The 19,301-nt window shown below is 36.9% G+C and overlaps 1 protein-coding gene across 1 annotated transcript in view; it reads left to right on the plus strand.

Annotated features, from left to right (window-relative positions):
- The first annotated feature begins 7,348 nt into the window (after positions 1–7,348).
- The window catches only part of LOC102237504 (spondin-1-like), a 93,029-nt gene continuing 81,076 nt past the window's right edge, over positions 7,349–19,301 (plus strand). Inside the window, exons 1-2 of the mRNA XM_014473671.2 lie at positions 7,349–7,884; positions 11,858–11,964. Coding sequence (XP_014329157.1) covers positions 7,659–7,884; positions 11,858–11,964 — 333 coding nt within the window. The 5' untranslated portion in view covers positions 7,349–7,658. The remainder of the gene's footprint in view (positions 7,885–11,857; positions 11,965–19,301) is intronic.

The following is a 19,301-nucleotide window of genomic DNA, read 5'->3' on the forward strand; positions in this document are numbered from 1 at the left end:
ACCACTGTGTACTCATCTGAAAACTATTTCCAACAGGAAAATGTGCCGTGTTGCACAGTCTGGAATACTTGTGTTCTGCTGTCATCACAAAAAACACTTTTGTTGAATATATGCAATGACGAATCAAGGAAGTTCTGAAGGCAAAAGGAAAACCATTCCAATGCTGGCAAGGCTAACCTAATAAAAAGGACAGCGAGTGTGGATGAGATGCATTTGCCATGTCACTTTTTACAATAAGATGACCAGTAGTAAAATTATATGGACCCTGAAAATATGTCAAATAAAACCCTTTTAACAGAAGCGAGAGGGAGGGAAAAATATTGATTTACATAGTGAGTTGGTTTAATGGAGAAATAAATTAGTTTTAAGTCCAGGCACAGAATAGAAAGCCATTACCTCCCTCTCTAAATGTCAGCTCCATTTTTCCATCTTCATACAGAACTCGAACCAGTTGAAGATTTGATGAGGTCAGACTATTTATGCTTTTTTTCCTCCTCCTTAGGGCCAAAGTAATAAAACTCATTCTTAACCTATGTTCCAATACACAGACTTGGCTGACTGCTCCTCTACTCCTCACTAGCCTGCCTTTAATTAACAATGCAATGCTTATATGAAATAAAATGTATCTTTTGTTTGCATGAACACAGAATGAGAGCAGTATGGCAGCAATACACGCTGCCCTGACTGTAGTTACTGTAATTCAGCTTTCAGTTGCTGCTCAGAATACAAATCTCTTGACTTTTTCCCTCCGAGGGCAACCACTAACACAGTTTCTCCTGTTCACACCCATTGCACTCCTCCCCGTCCATGGCTTGTTAAATTTGAGTGACAGAACCAAAAATTTGTGGTGAGTGTCAGGGCAGTGAGGGTTTGGAAATTGAGCAGAAATGTCTGTGCATGCAGACTGCATGGAATAATATATATATTTATGTATGTATATATATATAAACCACATTTTTGAAAATTGTGGTTAATTGCCGCATTAAAATAAATACTCAGTTTCTTAGCAATGAGATGTCTGAAAAGAAATCATTTCCACTGAAACCTAGCTATCTGTGGGTCCTTAGACCAGTAAAACATTGGCACATCATCCTATAATAAAATACATTGTTGCTATTTAAGATTTTGGTTTAGTGTAAAATAAATAAATAAAGCTTCACATAAATTTTTTCAGACAAATATTACTTCCTGACGGCAGTGATCCCTCTCCATGCACCCTCCATCCCTCTCCAAAAAATAAGAAAAATCATTACATAATTATCTGGGCTCTCAGCAGCTCTCTGAAATAAATATAATCAAGAACTTCAAAATCATGTCTATAAAAAAGAAGGCTAATTCTCATTCAAGAGCATGATGTAAAAAGGAACATGTATAAGTACTGACTTCCCAGTAGGCAGCAGTCAAATGCAGTTGGAGAAAAAAAAAAGAGATTAATGTCATGCAGTGGTTTTGAGCACCTAAATGCAGGGAAAGTGGTAAAAAATTATAGTTCTCATTACTAACTAAGTAGTAGAAAGCTGAAAGTGCTCTTGGGCAGCAAAACTAATAAATATACGCCAGCCGCTGAAAACGCTGACACTAAGCTGGAGCATTTGATGGACAGCAAACAAAATCAGGAAGAATAGATTTAACAAATAAAGAACCTGAGTGGCACAAACAAACCCAAAGAGGTGAAACAGACGAGATGAACATGCAGTAACAGGGTCACCGATTAAAATGTAAAATGTAGGAAAAAATGGATCATAAAACTAGAACTTTACACAAGCAAGAAGCTGGAGAGATAGTTGGTGTAGAGCTTAGATTTATGGCCCAACCTCGACCCAACCCCGGGTCAAAATGATTTGCTTCATAGTCAGGTTGGGTTGGATCAGGTCGGGCGTATGATCTTAAATTGGAAGCCGTAATAGCTTAATTAAAATAATGTTAGGTTTACTTTAGGCTTGGGGCTATAATTAATTAATCAATTGTTTGGCTCGGATCAGCTCAGGGTTGGGTTGGATTTTTCAGGCCTGATCTAAGCTTTAGTGGACAGATATATGAAAATTTTCCTCCGTGCATCTGTCCATTACAGATATAGATAAGATTTATGTGTTACTGAGAAATAGAGGCAAAACATGCAGTTACTATAGACACTGGGAATATTTTGTTGAGATTCTAGATTTTCTGTTTTAGAAAATAAAGGAAGTTGCACAACACACACAATTTTACACAACAGCAACAATGTCTACAGTAGTATTATTAGGCAACTTTGCATTTCCAACAAAATAAGACCCTCAACATACAAAAGGCGCAGAGCTGTGTCTAAAAAGCACAAATAACCTGACAAAGAGAAAGATGTTCCTTTGAAACAACATTTAGTGCAGCTTGGCTCTTAACTAGTAATAGAAATACGATCCAATAATTTAATCTGCAACATTTTCTGAGTAATAATTATGTTATGGTGTCAAAAATGTTCTTAACTACTTATTTAAAACTTTGTCATCCTATTCTGTGAACACTAAAACTGTAACAAATAAACAGTCACATAATTTTATGAAATATATTTTAGACAACAGATAAGAGAGAAAGTAAAAGGCAGTCAGGGCTACTACACTCTTCTCACTTTATCTATTGGTAAAATTACTTCTATGTTAAATGACCAAGTGATGGAAATTAACACACTTAACAAGCAAACACAAATTAACAGTTAACACAACTTTTGATTTCTGGGGCAACAGGAAAATGCAACTATAAATATTTACAGTCCTTTTATGAACGAAACTGATATTTGTGAGTTTATGTAAACAACGAATTCGTTTTTGGCCTGGTATGACCGCTTCATGGTCTATTCACAGACCAAATACTTTCCACCAGCCAGTAGGCAGGAAAACTCACTTAGCCTATTCTAAGATTAGCTCACAGCTTCTTCACATGGAAAATGTAAATTGTAAAAGGGCTCCGTCAGAAACTGCAGTTCATGTAATTCCAGCTTTTTACAATAACATAACCTGCCTGCTAACATTATTTAAGTCAACTGTAACTTAGGGAACATGTTAGATATCCCTTTCTGAAATCATTTTACCAAATTTAAACATTTCATTTCCATTGTTTGTTCAGCTGATTCCAGATCGGTTGGAGCTAACTTCAGTAGTTGGCTCACTAAGTAAATGCCAGTGCCAATAACCAGCTTAGAGAGGATAAACACTGTGATGCATTGTACTGGTACTCTTAATTGTGGATTGCTAATTCACTGGGACATTTAGAGTAACCATAATAAAAACAAACAATATATTTTTTATGAGTATTTTTTATGATTCTTATGACATTGGTTCTGGTTTTGTGTTAAATTTCTGGCTAGTGTTGTACTTTAAGTTTTAGAAATATTGTTAAAAGTTTTTAATGTGTTTTTTTATTGCCCTAGTTCCTGTTTTATTTTTGGTAATTTGTCTGCTCTTGTGCAGGAACTATGCTTTTCTGTGTTCCTGGTTACACCTGTTGCTGAGGCATGGCCTAAAAGGCAGGTTCTAGCACCTGTCTCTTAGGCCATGCTCTGTTTAGCCATTGTTTCCTCATTCTGTGTATTACTTATTTTATTTATGGGTTCCCCCCTCCTCACCCTTCAGCACCTCAGCTGTTTTCAATTAAGTGATTAGACTCACCAATTTTCCATTCTAGTGATTAATCTGATAGGTATTGATGCCTGTCTATTTTACTCATTCCATGATAGATTTTTCTGTTGTTTCTCCGGTGGTCCTTTTTCTTTCCACTGCTCATGCCACTTTCCCTGTTGCTTTCTGTCAGTGGCGGACCTAGACTTCCATGATTAGGGGCACAGAGGGGGCTACGGCTAGCTCCGGGGGTCCAAAATAGAATACTATCAACTGGATAAAGGTCTAATCGGCTCGGCACACAGAGAGTGCTGAATGACCGCAGAAGGTGAACAACAACATATGGGAGGAGATTGCAACAGCAACAAAAGTTAAAAAATGTCCAACTTTCTTGTGTTACATCATCAGTGCCACACGTGCACGTCTACATGCACAAGCTCAAAATTTCACATGCAAAAATTACAATCCAGTTTTCCTGTTAAGCTAAAACATAAACAGTTCTGAATACACACATGAAATTAGCCCATAGTGTTGATTTGTAGATGCAGTTAAGTACAGAAAATGAACTTGGTAAGAATAACCATCACTGAATATCATCAAATTATATTTGGGGATCATATTTTCACTTATACCAGCTCCCCTAATACAGTAAGTGTGTAAAGTCAATAGATGGACTGATGGTTTTCACTCAAATAAATGATAACACCATTAGCTGCACCCAGTCAAAGCATAATCAGAGTCCAACCAAATGTAACCAAATGTGAACAATTTATCCTTAATAACTTAACACATTTCCCTAGTTCCTTTTTGTAAAGCAGGCAGTGATTAGGATGTATGCACAGTTGGTTCATTTTCAGCTTGAGTAGTATGATTTTTCACCATTTCTGAAACTAACAGAAAATTGAATCCATGGCATCTCAACACTAAGCTTTTAACGGACACGGCTTGGAGGGTCATTTATATTACTGGAGGCAACGATCTAAATGAAGCAAATGCTTCATGACTTCCTAAAAGTCTATATAAAATGATTAGAAATTCTATAACACACCTGAGTGTAATACAGAGGGTTTTTTTAAGAACCTTTATAGTCCATTAGAGGAAATTACTTGCACAGTCTGAGATCTTTGCAATTTACATATTTAATACACCCCTTTGACCCATGCTGTCTGCATCAGAACTTTATCACCCTCATGAAAGGGTAATTTGAGCAGGCAAATTTATTTGTCATAAGAAGGCCTGCAGGACTTTCCTGTAAAAAAAACTGAAATTAAGCATATCACATTTTGAAGCGGTAATAATTTTCTGTGAATTCTTTGCTTTTAAATATCCCTCGGAGTAAATTCTCTATTTCTAACAGGGATTGCTGAAACAATACATGTCATGTATCTTTTACAATACATTTCATTTCTTCAGATTAGAAAATTCTCTTTTGATTTTCCTCCAACAAAGTTGTGTGTTTGCATGGGAAAGTTGCTGGCAGGCATTGAAACACATTTGTTTTTATTGCAAAAGGTCAAAGAGTTGTTTTCAGGCTCCATATCTTGGTCCAGAGCATATTGTGGACATTGGACATTAGCCACCTAGAGGACGAAGCAGATACACTCCAGATGGGATCCATCTGCAGTGTCTCTGCGGGCGTTCAGGCTGATGTTGTTTAGTTTAAGCATTTCCAAATTGAAAAACTTTCCTTTTGGGAGCTCTTAATGTAGAGAAGAATCCACACTTGTTTCACATGTGAACATAAAGCCAGAAATGCAAATGGAAGTCAAGCTTAGTTCATACTCATTTCACTGTCGTATTTACATATAGAAAAAATATGTGTTGTAAAAAAAAATCTCAAGAAGTAAAAAAACAAAAACATATTGGACTACAATTGTAATCTAATTTAAACTTTTTCAAATTAGAAATTGTGGCATTATCTGCATTTTTTACAATAACCTAAGATTACACTCTCAATTGAAATGATACTTTCAAAATTGCCAGGTGAATTTGGCATCAGCTGACATAAGAGACATTTAGCAGAGTTGCGCAATATCAAAAATTCAAATCCAAACCTCTTTTTCCCTGCATAAAATTTACTTTTTTATTTTGTTAGTTTGTTCTATTCAGGTTCTCTCACTTTCTCCTGCAGTCCAAACCACAGAATTAATTTGTTTACCTAACGTTAGGGCACCTGCAGATCTCATTATGGTTGAGCTTGGGAAATTTTCATCTGTGCTGTAACGTTGATTATTGTGACTACTTTACCTGAAGACCCAGTGAGACCTTCAGGTGTTTTCAACCTGAATATGAATCACTTCCCTTGCACATTGCAACATTTACGTTCTCTACTCATGCACACCATATACCACTGACTTTCACGTGTCAGTGAGGAATTTTGATTTATACAAGTTTGAACTAAATCTGTACACTTTTTTTTAGCAATATTTATGTATGGAGAATCCTCTTTTTAGAAGAAAAAATACATAATTATTAAGTCATAACACAGAAAATACCCTTAAGTATGAGTGCGTGTTTGCATGGGTGATTGCTATGTGTGTTACTGTGTTGCCTTGTGATGGTCTGGAGCCCTGTCCAGTGTACACCCCCTTTCACTCAGTGACTGCTGGAGATTGGGACCCCACCGCTGCAGCCCTGACAAGATGAGACAGGTCACGAGTCTGTCACAGGGCAACACAACCAGCCACACACATGCACACACACGCCTGCACGCCCCTAAGAGGGATTAAATGTGGATGTTTTTTAACTTTGTTTGAACTATGAGAGTACCCAGAGAGAAGTACTGGTACAAGGGGAACGTAGTACATTATACCGCTCTGGCTGAGATTCAAACCCTGAATTTTTGTTTCTGCAGGGTAGTAAAAATGGGATTGTATCTGAGTATAAAACAGAACAATTAGAACTTCATTCATTTGTTGAAACAAATGCACTGAGTAAAGTAATCTGAAAGAACAGAATGACCAAAAAGAATTTCACAAATTTAGTTAACTAAGGATATCTTAAAAACTGGTTGGAAGTTAAGAAATTAACTGATTCTGAAATTTTCATCTAAGCAAATGCAATTTGTGCAAATTTAACTGAACTGCAAAATTTTTGAATTTCCCATCTGTGGACAATAAAAAGGCTATTTCTATTTCTAAATTGTTACTTTTACTTCCTAATATCCCAATACGGTTAGGTACAAAATTTTGTATGATGTAATTCCTTAATTTTCTGTTGGAATATAAAATAGCCAGCTCATATGTGTTTAAAACAATAAATACAATAACAATAAATAATATCTGATTAGTCACATCAGGTTAAAACTAAAAGGCAATCAGAAAAAGTCATATTAGTCAGGAAAAGCATGATCAGGGGATAGTTACATTTTCTTTGCATTATCAGCATGCAGAAAATGTTCACAATGAAAAGCTGAAATAAATTTTGATCACAAATAGATAATGTTTACAAAATATGCTTTTGTGGTTTGTCCACACAGTAGATGGAAATGTATAGATTCTTGGATAAATTTCTTGTTTATCAAATATTATTTGCACCGTTGCATGACTAGTGATGTCATGCCACAAACGGCTAATACAATAAACTAATGCAAGTGAACGGAAAGCATGGGGCTACTATACAGCGAGACGTTTCTGCATCTGTGCACATTCAGACCGCAAGTTAACTGCTTGTGTGAGTGGAGGAAGTGTTTGGGAGTCAGTTTGAACTTTTCCTCGTCTCGCATCAGGGAGATAATCGCCTGTATCGCCGCACCGTTGCTCGCAGAGCCCTCCTATCTTCTCTCTACCACTCCAGCACATCACACTGACTGATCCAGAATCAGCAGCTGCTGCTCCTCTCCCCTCTCTTCTTATAAGCAGCGCTACACCGCGCAGAGCTCCAGCCGCGCTCTCTCCACTTCAGGATGGACTTGTCTTGGTCTCCTTCTGCGCATCGCTGTCTCCGTCTGTAGTTCAGTGGGAGTTCCCGGCAGGAGGGAGCAAGCGCTGGTCTTTGTCTGCTTAATTTAATTTGATTTTTTTTTTTAACTGAACAGCCACTGCACAGTCATTTCCGAGCGGCAGTTCAGAAATGGGAATGTATTTGCATCTGCTGCTCTTGCAGGGTTATTTTGTCTCGAATTTTTTGTGCAATGCCGTTGCTTTCGTGGAGGAGCCCGCCGGCGGGAGGTCGGACGGGTACTGCGGGCGGATCCTCCGGGCGCAGACGCAGGGGACCCGGCGGGAAGGGCACCACGAGTTCAGGATCAGGGTGGAGGGGGACCCGGAGACCTACCTGCCGGGCAGCACATACAGAGGTACACCTTCACTTTTCTTCCCAGAGTCTGCCGTGCAGTCAGTGCGGGAATTTGCGTCCAATTAAACTAGTGGATGATTACCAAATTGTACCAAATTGAAAACAGAGCACTTCTTCAACATGTTTTTTTTTTTTTTTAATTTATGTTGTCTTTTACAATGTTAAGTGGAAACTGCAACCGCGGGAGATCCAGTTTCCAAAGCAAGTCTCCCTCAGTCTCCTGCTGGGAGATGCCGTTTGATATGATAAGGCTACTTAATGTTAAAATGTGTAGCCTATTCACTTCCTCTTCTCTTCCTGCCTGAAAGTGGAATCTCTCTTATAACAACATGCAGATACGGGCTTCGAGACACACACAGACAGATCTGGATCCAATTAAGTTGACAAAACAAATTTTAAGTTCCCATCCGGCCGGCCAGATGTGTTTGGCCACAGTGAAAAAGGGGCGAGTTTCTCACAGTGATTTCAGATGAGCTCAGAAGAACGCCTTGAAAGTTTCAAACTCAGAATCAACCATTTAAACAAAAACTCACAAAAGGTTACTCAAACCATTTAAGCTGGGATTTGATCATTTTTTTCAGCAAACTGAAAAAAATATATAATAAATGTAAAGAGATGTAGGAGATTGTAAAATAGATCTTGAAGCTGAACCAGAATTGCTTGCCCATCTTATTTATGGCATAATTATCCTTGTTGCTGCACAAAGTCCTGCAGGTGATTGATGAAGTAAATTTTGTATTTTTACCCCTAAATATTTCCATACTTGGCCACATAACAAACAAACTTAATTTACTACAATATTTGTTGTGATAGAGCAACACAAAGCGTGTGAAGCAGAATGAAAATGAAAGTAAAAAAAAAAAGATTAAAATCTAAAATGTTTGTACTTATCATATTTAGGAGTCGTCAGACTCAGCGTGTGGTTTATGGTTTAATATCTCAAATTTAAAAAAAAATTCTTTGAAAATGGGTAACGCCAATTTAGATTGGATGAAGAGCATCTCTGATTTTCAAATATTTATCTTAACTGTATTTACATTTGGACTCAAATAAATATGCCTTAAAACTAACCATTCAATTGTAGCTGTATATGTAAGACTGTCTTGCTGCCCTAGTCTGGAGTCTTTTGCAGTATTTTCCAGGACTGGTCTGTATTTACCTTCACAACGTTATGCTGCCACCACCATGTTTTATTTTTTTTACCAAAATTATTATGCTCAGACTGTTTTGTGCATGGCTGACTGGAAATAGGACTCGTAATGGTTTTGTTTTAAATAAAAGGGTTATTTTCCTAGTGTTCTGTAAGGACCACATTGTGGAGTATGCAACTGCACTTACTCTCACACATGCCACTCCTCCAGAGGGAGAACAGACATAGACCATTTCCCTGATTAACACTATATGCTTGGCCTGTCACTTCTGGTTGTGCTATTGTTTTTTTGCATACTTGGATAATGGATTGAATAGTGCTGTGCGAGATGTTCAAAGCTTAGATACTCCTGACCATAGTGGTGTTTCTTGGTCTTAAAGATGCGGTTTGTTCACCAGTAGTCTTTAACAGCTGGACTTACACTGAGATTTCACATAATTGGGTGAGATCTGATGGCAGATTTTATGTAATGGCATCAGAATAAATGCAGCTGAATACAAATGCATGCTAAAATGATCAGATTTCAGTATAATTTTCTTTGCATGACATAAAGTCACATTAAAATATGCTGAAGCTTGTGGTGTAAGGCGACATAATATAAGAAGGTACAAAGGATATGAACATTTTTGCAAAGAAGTGAAGGGTTTGGGAGTGTTCTTGCAAATTGATTCACCAATATAAATATTTTCAAATAGCTAACATGACATTAAAAGAAATTTATTATGCAAAATTATCTTTCTGGATAGTTATGTATTTCCATTTGAGTGTCTAGTGCTTCTAGAAACTGTCAAAGTGCTAAAAAAAAAAAAACATCCAGCCAGTTCTTGGGAATACGTTTATGTTTTTTGTAAAACAAAAAGTTGTTAGACTTATTTTTATGCTGCTTTCACTTGGTGTATATATTTCATGCAAAACCCTAAGAAAACAAAAACATCTGACCTTACAGAGGAAGCTGACCCAAATAATTATTACACTTTTTCTTTCTTTTTTTTGAGGAAGATTAATTAGGAGGAGCTTATTAAAACAATAAGCCCTCAAAGTCTGCACAATCTCTTTATATTAAGTTATTAAATGTTAAACAGATTTTAACATTGCTGTTCAAAGTAAATTATTTACAAGCATAGTTGAACATGGAGTCCTTTCTCAAGTCTGATTCTATTGTGTTTATGACCTTTCTTTCTTTTCATAGAAGTTTAATGTTGCTTCAGTAATGAATAACTGCATACAAAAGATAATTTGCTATAACAGTAAAACAATTTCAGGTTTCTTCCTGTACTCTGCAGCACAGCGCACAAAGCAGCTCTGAGATGGAGTAGAGGTGAACAGTAGGGGAGAGAGAGTGGAGCTATTTTCAGAGACTAGAAACAGATTAGCCCAAAGAGAAATATCTTAAACAGAGAAGGAAATAATGTTCAAACCGTAGTGCAAACAATGTCTGAGGGGAGAGCAACAGAACTGACTGACAGCTGTCATTTCTCTCAGTCCATTCACAGCAGTCACGAATTTGTCTCTTTTTGAATCAACTCCACTGGCCTTGTTTTTTTTTTTTTGCATATTTGTAGACTTCAAAGTCGCTGTTTGGATCAGGGTTTAACCAAGCTTTACACTTGTGTCTTTGAGGCTAAGTGTTGTTGAATTTGCATTTCCCCATTCTAGCAGCAGAGCTTCGTTGGTCTATCTTGTGGTTTTGCCAGTAACAAAAAAGCTGATTGGCTGATTGTGTTTTTGGAACTTTTGTAGTTGAAAATACAGTCCATAAACACAATAAAGTGTCCTGGCATTTTATAAAAGTCTTAATAAAATACTTGTAATAATTAAATGAATTTAAGACTTTGGCCTAATGTTGTAATTTTGAAATTTTAGGCTTTTTTAAAGACCCCATGAAAACTCTAAATATTAAAGTTTAAGGCTTTTTATTTTAAGATGTAGCCATATTTAATAAACTAGATAATTATTGCAAAATCAATCAGTTTTAGTAACTCAGTTCACTAAGTGAATCACATATTGACTAATTACACACAGACTGATCTTTTCAAGCCTTTATTTCTGATAACTGATTACTTTTTTGCTCGCAGTTAATGTAAACACAATTACAATTTAAACATTACATTAGACTAAAAAAATTAATGCAGACATGTGGGGTAAATAAAACCTTCATAAAGGTTATTTCCAAAAGGTACTTTTCTGACAAGCTTTGTCAGAACACTTAACCTGATTTAGTAGATATGACTATACTTAAACATACTTGCTTGATTATACTTGATACTTGATTATGAGAACTCTTAGCATCTGTTACTTTTGGATTAACTATGTATCATAAACAAGATTTTTTCTTTGTGGTTTTGCTTTGTTGAAAATCTAAATGCATTTTAAACATATAAAAGTCGATTTTATTTTATTGTCGTGCTTAAAGGATGTTAACTGTTGCACATATTATTATGTATGTATCTGTATGTTTATGTAGTAGAAATCAACAAGAACTGGTGCTGCTCCAGGTTCTTCGAGAGTATGCCGTTTCTCAGTTGACCGTTTTAAGTAATATCTGATTAATTAACTAGGAACTGAGGGCTACAGATGAGGAGAATGCTAGGAAGTGTGATTCAGCTGTATCCTCCTTTATTAACTCCTTTGTAAGATACTAAGCTGCTGTTTACAACCTTCACTCTTCCACATCATGCACACTGTTACGATAAACCGTCTGTCACGATTATCTGCAGTGACCCTGGGCGTCGCAGACAAACCATGAAAAATCCAAAGTCAGTTTAATACCCTGATTCTCTGTGGAGCTGATATATACTTACTCATATCCTTGTTTTCCTCACAGTGGTGCTTCTAGCTAGCAGCCCTGCTTATTTCAGAGGCTTTACTCTCATCGCGCTGAAGGAGGGCAGAGAGGGCACCACGGACGAAGATTTCGCCGGCCAATTCCAGGTAAGCCTGACTAGGTGGGGAGAAGAATCTCCACATATGGAATGTGTTCTGTGTTCTATGGGAACATTCGCAGCAAAGGAGCTCATTTGCAAGCTTTAGCGCACCTTGCAGTCGACAAGGCGGCACCCTGCTGTTCTCTGATGTGGAGGTTAAAGGAGGTGTTTCTGACAGATACTGGGTAGGTGTCGAGATGGAAAAGAATAGAGGATCTCTTCCTGTCTTTGGTGCCACCCTTCCAAGGTGTAGCAAACATGGCACCCAGTTCCTGCTAAGTACCAGATATTTCCTCCAAAGGAAGAATAAGGTGACAAAAGGATTAAGGGGAGAAAAATGCATGTGGGAACAGAGAGGAGATATAAACAGTGAGAAAGAGATGTGAAATGTTTGTTTCAGTAGTTACACAGCTCCCACTGAGCAGCAGAGAGCTCCCAAGGAGTGAGCCAGACTTTCTCAATTACCTTCCTCTCAGTGTAAACAGGAACAAACATCTGTGTTTCCACACTCATTCCTACCAGAGTTACAGCAAACAGCAAGAAATGGCTTTCCTGTTAGTAGCAGTTCAAAAATAGCTGTTTCCAAACTTTTTAGCTTCTGACTCACAAAATGAGAGTGGAAGACTTTTGGTTCTGATTATTGGTTGAATACTGAGTCAGTTAAAACAGCATAATGGGAACACATCAACAGACAATATGTTGCTTTTTTAAACTTTTTAAATATTTATTTCTTTATTTATATTTAACTTTATAAATATGTTTTACTGCTACCAAAACATTGCCAAGATTAATTTCTACAAAAGATCTCACCACCCCAAATTTGTTGATACTCGCAATAGGGTACAAGATGCTGTATTGTTGCAATTAGAAGATTGCAACAATACTCACAATACTATTGTAAGTATTGCAATACTCGCAATAGTATCGCAACAATAGCTAAGACTGTAGCTGTCTAAGTTACTGTATCTTAGAAAGTAGCTGTCTAAACTTCTGTCTGGGTAGCTTAGACAGTACTCTATGTGCAGCTGTTTTATTAAATCTTGGAATACTAATCCATTCATACTCAGGACAATGCAGAATGGATTTATACAAATGAAGACAAGAGTGATTTACTTAAAGGTTAGTGCAGTTCCCTTTTAGGTTGATGGGATTAAAGTAACTTGCAAATAAGGGAAACAAGTCAGAGAAGAGACATCAAAATAAAAAAGTTTTTTGTTGTATTAGCATCAGTGGTGGGAAGTAACGAAGTACAAGTACTTCGTACTACAGTACTACAGTAACGAAGTACAAGTACTTCGTTACTGTACTTAAGTACAATTTTCATGTATCTGTACTTTACTTAAGTAGATTTAATAATGGGTACTTTCTACTTTTACTCCACTACATTTTACAGTAAGTATCTGTACTTTCTACTTCACTACATTTCTACAAAAGTGTCGCGTTACTCGTTACATCCAAGTCGCACTGCTCTCTTTTTGTCCGTTAAAATATGAAGTTCAGGGACTTTAAGGTGGCGCCGTAAAATCCAAGCAATAACGTGACTTAGTGTCTGTTGTCACCCATCGCCTCCCCCTTTACTAGCACGCGGAGCTCCAGACATGCGCAGTGGTTTCCTCTGAGCGGGAGAAGATGTCTAACTAATCGATAATAGCTGCATAAATCATAAGATATGACGACATGTAAAACCAGCAGCGCTTCGCTTTCACAGACGGTGGGACTTTGTCCAACTTTTAGCGTCACTTGGAAGGAAAGCTTAAAGAAAGGTAAGATCTGTGGACGTGATGCTAGCAAAGTTAGCTGTACTGAGACACATGTTGCATATATATATATATATATATATATATATATATATATATATATATATACACACACACACACACACATTTATTTAATTGCCGAATAAGTAAAAGTTGAACGTATGAACACAGAGCATGCTCATTGATTGATTTTGTCTCCTGTCATGGTGGCAAACATGCAGTGGGAGGGAGGATGAGAACAGTCATGGTGCTCCTTCTGCTTGTTGCGCCGTTGGACAGTGTTCATAGTGTTGTTGTAATGTTACAATTACAACTGTAATTGTAAAATAGCAATTACAGTTAATTGCTATGTTTCATGGTTTAATGGTGCAGACAGTTGTGGTTTCTGACATGGGCAATATAGGCAACCGCCCAGGGCGTTATTTTTATAGGGATGGCAGGCGACCTCTGCGGATTGTAGCACAGCGATGAAAGCAAAACAGAATGAAATGAGTTGTAATTGATACTGGTTAAATATATTTCAGCTCTAAGTATTTATATCTAGGTGTTTTTATGGAAATGTGGATCTTTCAGATCAATCTGAGAACCAATTTTGATAGGTGCACTTCATTTTATTGTGTCATGTAGCGCAGGGCGCTGGTCTTGGTCTCGTGTTCAGTGGTCTTGACCACAACTCTGCTACGTGGCTCCTCGATTGCATGTCTTCCCCCCCACACCTTCGTTCCATCCCCTTTCAGTTGGATTTCTTTCTAAATAAATGTCACTAATGAAGTTCATGCTACGTTAGGACAGGAAATAAGATGTTTCCATCCCTGAAATTATGATGCATAGAATCACATATCTAAGTCTAAACTCTTACAGAGAATAAACACAATAAGAACATGTTTAATCTGTGACATTGTTTATTAAAATGGCACATTTATGATGTATTCAAATTAAATACTATCGGCACACTTAATGATATTAGCGATTAGGTTATGTATTCAGCAAGTACTTTTACTTTTAATACTTAAGTATTTTTAAAAGCCAGTACTTTTTTACTTTTACTTAAGTAAAATGTTAATGTGGTACTTTGACTTTTACTTGAGTACATTTTTGCCTGTGTATTTGTACTTTTACTTAAGTACATTTTTTGAGTACTTTCTCCACCACTGATTAGCATCCATTGATGTTTCAAAATCAATTAGATTTTTAAAAAATTTCTTTGATGGACATTTTATTATAATATTAGCATATGTATTGCATATAGCTATGTATTGCAAATTTGCTATGTATTGCAAATTTTTTGCTCAGGTCCCTCTTGAAAATGAGATCTAGATCTCAACGGGGTTTACCTGATTAAATAAAGGAATATATAAATATATATATATCAAAACACAAATTCAGAGTGGTTAAGATGTGAAAGCACTTAAGCAGTCTTAAGAATAACTGGCTGAAATGTTTTTCTGTTGGACCATAAAATTCTTAACTTAAAAAATGTCTTTATGACTGATTCCATCCTATATTTTTTCTTACTATGTGAATATATGGAAATGGGAATTATGTGAACTCATTAGAAATTTTATACAACAGGAACTGAACCCTCAATTTACAGACTGAGAAAAGAGGATTTGCGTCTAGATGAGGTGTTCTTGATTGCACTTTTTCCGCCTGGTAAACATGATACATTTCTTTAAAACTCCAGGCTTCTATGGATCCTGGTTAACAAGACAACTGCAGTCCAGTTAATAAGTCGCAGACAGTTTCAAAATCCTACAGGGGCTTCATAGGCTCTAGAATCCTTTTAGTAAAACATATTTCCTTGCTCTCTGTAGTTGTAAGATATGTTGGTGTAATTTTTACATTATGGTGAAAGAATAGAGGTGTTGGAGCAATTCTTATTTAAACCTTCAGCATCCGCATACTTGACAAGGTGTGTGAGTTCTGCTTGTGTTAGCATTTATTCAGTCTATTAATGTGTTGTTTATCTGACTGTTGCTGTGTTTTGGAAAATAAAGTCATGAGGTTGGTGAATGGATTGAAGTAAACAACTGAAACATTTGTGTACAAAGAGCTGTGGGTAAAATGAGTAGTGCAGTGCCTAGTGTGAACTTGAGATAGTAAAACATGCATAATGGATCTCTGCATAAATCCCTGCACCTGAACACTCGCACCAACAGCATCGTCTAATATCTGTGTACAGGTGAGTCATCACCTCTGTCAGACAGTTTCAGCAAAAACAAACACATTCATCTTTTACTGCAGATCTACATTCCCTTACCTTTTCACTTTTTCATCTAGCAGACTTGTACACTTGCATGTCCAGGATGGAAACTTGGATACCTCTTTTCCCATTAACACTTTTCAGTTTGTTGTTTGGTAAATCTAGGGTCTTTCTGGGATGGATATATATATATATATATATATATATATATATATATATATATATATATATATATATATATATATATATATATATATATATATATATATATATACATATATATATACTGTATATAAGTGGTGGGCCGTCAGGGCCTGCTAGGCCTTCTCTGCTGGCCTAAAAATATCTGAATCACAGACTGATGTTAATTATATTTTGTCCATGAATACGTTTTAAATAAATCCAAATGGTCTGTCCGCTTCCTCTCATTGCTAGCCCCCTGGTTGCGCTGCTTCCAGGCGTGTATTTTCATATTTAAGCATTTAGCCAATCACATTTCAGCCACTATTTGTTGCCAGGGTCAAAGAAATCTGCCTGGAGGCCTTCACAATCAGTTCCGCGGGCCCTGTAGCATAGAATAAATGTCGATCAAACTGTTGCTTCCACCAATCAGATTTTGAGTTGGCGAGGCCCTCTAGCAGGCGTACGAAACGTCAGCGTATTCACACGCTCTGATTGGCTAGTCAAAGCGTGTAGTAGCCAGAGCTAGCAAACTGCATCTGTAGCGAGCTGCACAAGCAAAGATATTGTTGTGTTGATTTAATAGCTGGTTTGTCAACCCACAATGTGTGAAGGAGGAGAAGAAATGGATTTGATTGGAGATTTACTGTCAAAGACATTTTCAAGACGGACTTTTCAAGAAAAGCTGGACGTTGTTAAGCAAGGTCGGGCAACTCTGAAGCTAGCGAGCCTGTCACAACCAGGAAAAGGATTTGTCCACCACTTTCAGTCTACTAACTAAAACTTATGCCAGAAATAGGACAGTTCAGGCTCGACTTTCAGCATTAGCTTTAATGGCGATAGAAAAGGACTTCTTCATGGAACTGAAACACGGATAATCTGCACAACAGAGTAATTGAAATCTTCTTGAGGAAAGAAAGGAGGATGGATTTTGTGTACAAATAATCAGGATTTTTGGTGAGTAAAATGTTGCTATATTCCTAAATAATATTGCAATTTTATCAGGTTATTTTTGATGCTTTTTTTATGTGTGTCGCAGCTGTAGAAGTTTATAGCCATAAAATAGTTATTGAGGGTTGGATTGATTCAGACAGCACTACTGAAGGCCTAGGTGTGAAATGCACGGCCCGCCACTGATATAAATATATATATATATATATATATATATATATATATATATATATATATATATATATATATATATATATACATACATACTGTATACCCGGTGAGTTCTGGGTGCATCCTTGTGAAATCCTGATCAGATGCCCAAATCACCTCAACTAACTTCTTTCAATGTGGAGGAGCAGCAGCTCTCCTTTTGGCTTTCAAGGATAACAGAGCCCATCAAATCATCTTTGTGACAGAGCTACGATAATATACAAAGCATCAAATTTCAGCTGCTGGCATCTGAGATCTTCTGCGTTTGGTCATGATCCATTAATCATGACCGCAGCTGAGGTTTGGAACCTGGAGGGGCCTGTAAATCAAGAGCTTCACTTAAGGGCTGAGCTTTCTTTTTTTAACCTTGACAGTTTGGAGTAGAAACTGCTTTGTTTGCAGACAAGACCCCAATATGTCTATCCATCTCCCACTCTGTCTTACCACCACTACTGATGAAGACACCAACATATTTGAACTTCTTTGCTTGAGGCACAGATTGACCTCTGACCTGGAGGGAGCAGTTTCAGATAAAATCAATCACCACATCTTTTATCACAACATTTTTCTCATGCTATCTATAGTCATAAACTCTCTGTCATATTTTCCTTCTCCTCTTCAATCATTGTCTTGCTCCAATCTGTGCAATACCTGTGTATACATATTCTCAGTTGCACCAAACAATGAAAACACTTGAGTTAAGCTAAAAAAGTTTCTTCTGGAAATCTGTCCAGTCTTGTTCCACAGTTTTCTTTTATGACCTTTGGGTGTACACATGAACATACATTCCTCCCTTGAGACTCGGGTTATCTTTCCCTGACCTGCTCTCTATGAGTCAGCCCAGATAAAAAATAAAAATAAAAAATTGTTGCACTGTCTAAATTCTGGATGGCTCTCCTTGTCCATATTGATATTGCAATTATATTTTACATTCAATTAAAGCACTTTGCACTTACACAGACATTCAATCTAGAATATATCCTTCTCATTTAGGCTCCGTGAAGCTTTGTGTTTTCTATTTCTAACCAACCTAATGGATATATTTATTGAGGAAAATGTTATGCTAAGATATATTATTGTTTTTTGCGTAATCGTCATTGCAGTAACTGTTGGGACCTGTGCTCTGCTGTCTTTGTGGCAACAGGACAGTGCATAGTCTTCTCCCATAACATTTCATAAGTTTGAACCATACAGAGAGATGGATATTTCTTATTAATCCAGAGTCCTGCATCCTCTCTTATTGTCTCTTCTCCTCTCTTCAGTTTCTTGCCCCACAGATTTTCTGGAGAATTTAGGTTTGTGGATTGAGATGACAATGGAAATAGGCTGATGTTGTGTCTGCAGACTATTTCTGTGTAGATGTGACCATAAGGTTTAAATACATATTCTCTTGAAAATAAGATCCACTGATGACTCATCCATTCATCCATCTATTGTCTTTAGAATATGTGTGTAATAATAATACTTTCAATGTTATTTATGGGAAATATAGTCTGAGTCTGCCAATGCGGCTAATGCGTGTCCTTCTTGGATGTGCCTGAAAACTTTCAAAGTGAAACATATAGGAGACACCCTGATCAGTTGCTCATAGGACGTCATTAAACGATTACCCATTCAATTTATTTAAAATTTTATGACAGCGTCATTGTTGACTGTATTTTGTTGCACTTTGCACCAAAGTACTGCACAGCAAAAACAATAAAAGTAATACAAGTAGTGAAAGAGCAGAAAAGACCAATGACAATTAAAAAAAGCATTAGTAAAAGATTAAAATCTCAAGATTTGGACACATCTTCACCAGGGATGCCACCCGAATGTATTTATTTAAAATAATTTTAAAAGTTGGAAAATATGGACAAGCTATTCGTTTTCTGTTCTTGCCCTCAGGGAGAGGAAAGTTTCAATATCAGATTTTTTTTTTTTTTTTTTTGCTTGAACTTGCCTACCCTTCAATTTTCACAAACTAGTTTGCTGTGTGAAAATTGAGACAAGAGAAAAACATGTTGAGCTGCAGCTCGAGGACAAGATTGCTCGAGGACCTCT

The sequence above is a fragment of the Xiphophorus maculatus genome, chromosome 2 (assembly GCF_002775205.1).
Source record: "Xiphophorus maculatus strain JP 163 A chromosome 2, X_maculatus-5.0-male, whole genome shotgun sequence".
In the NCBI taxonomy this organism is placed as follows: Eukaryota; Metazoa; Chordata; class Actinopteri; order Cyprinodontiformes; family Poeciliidae; genus Xiphophorus; species Xiphophorus maculatus.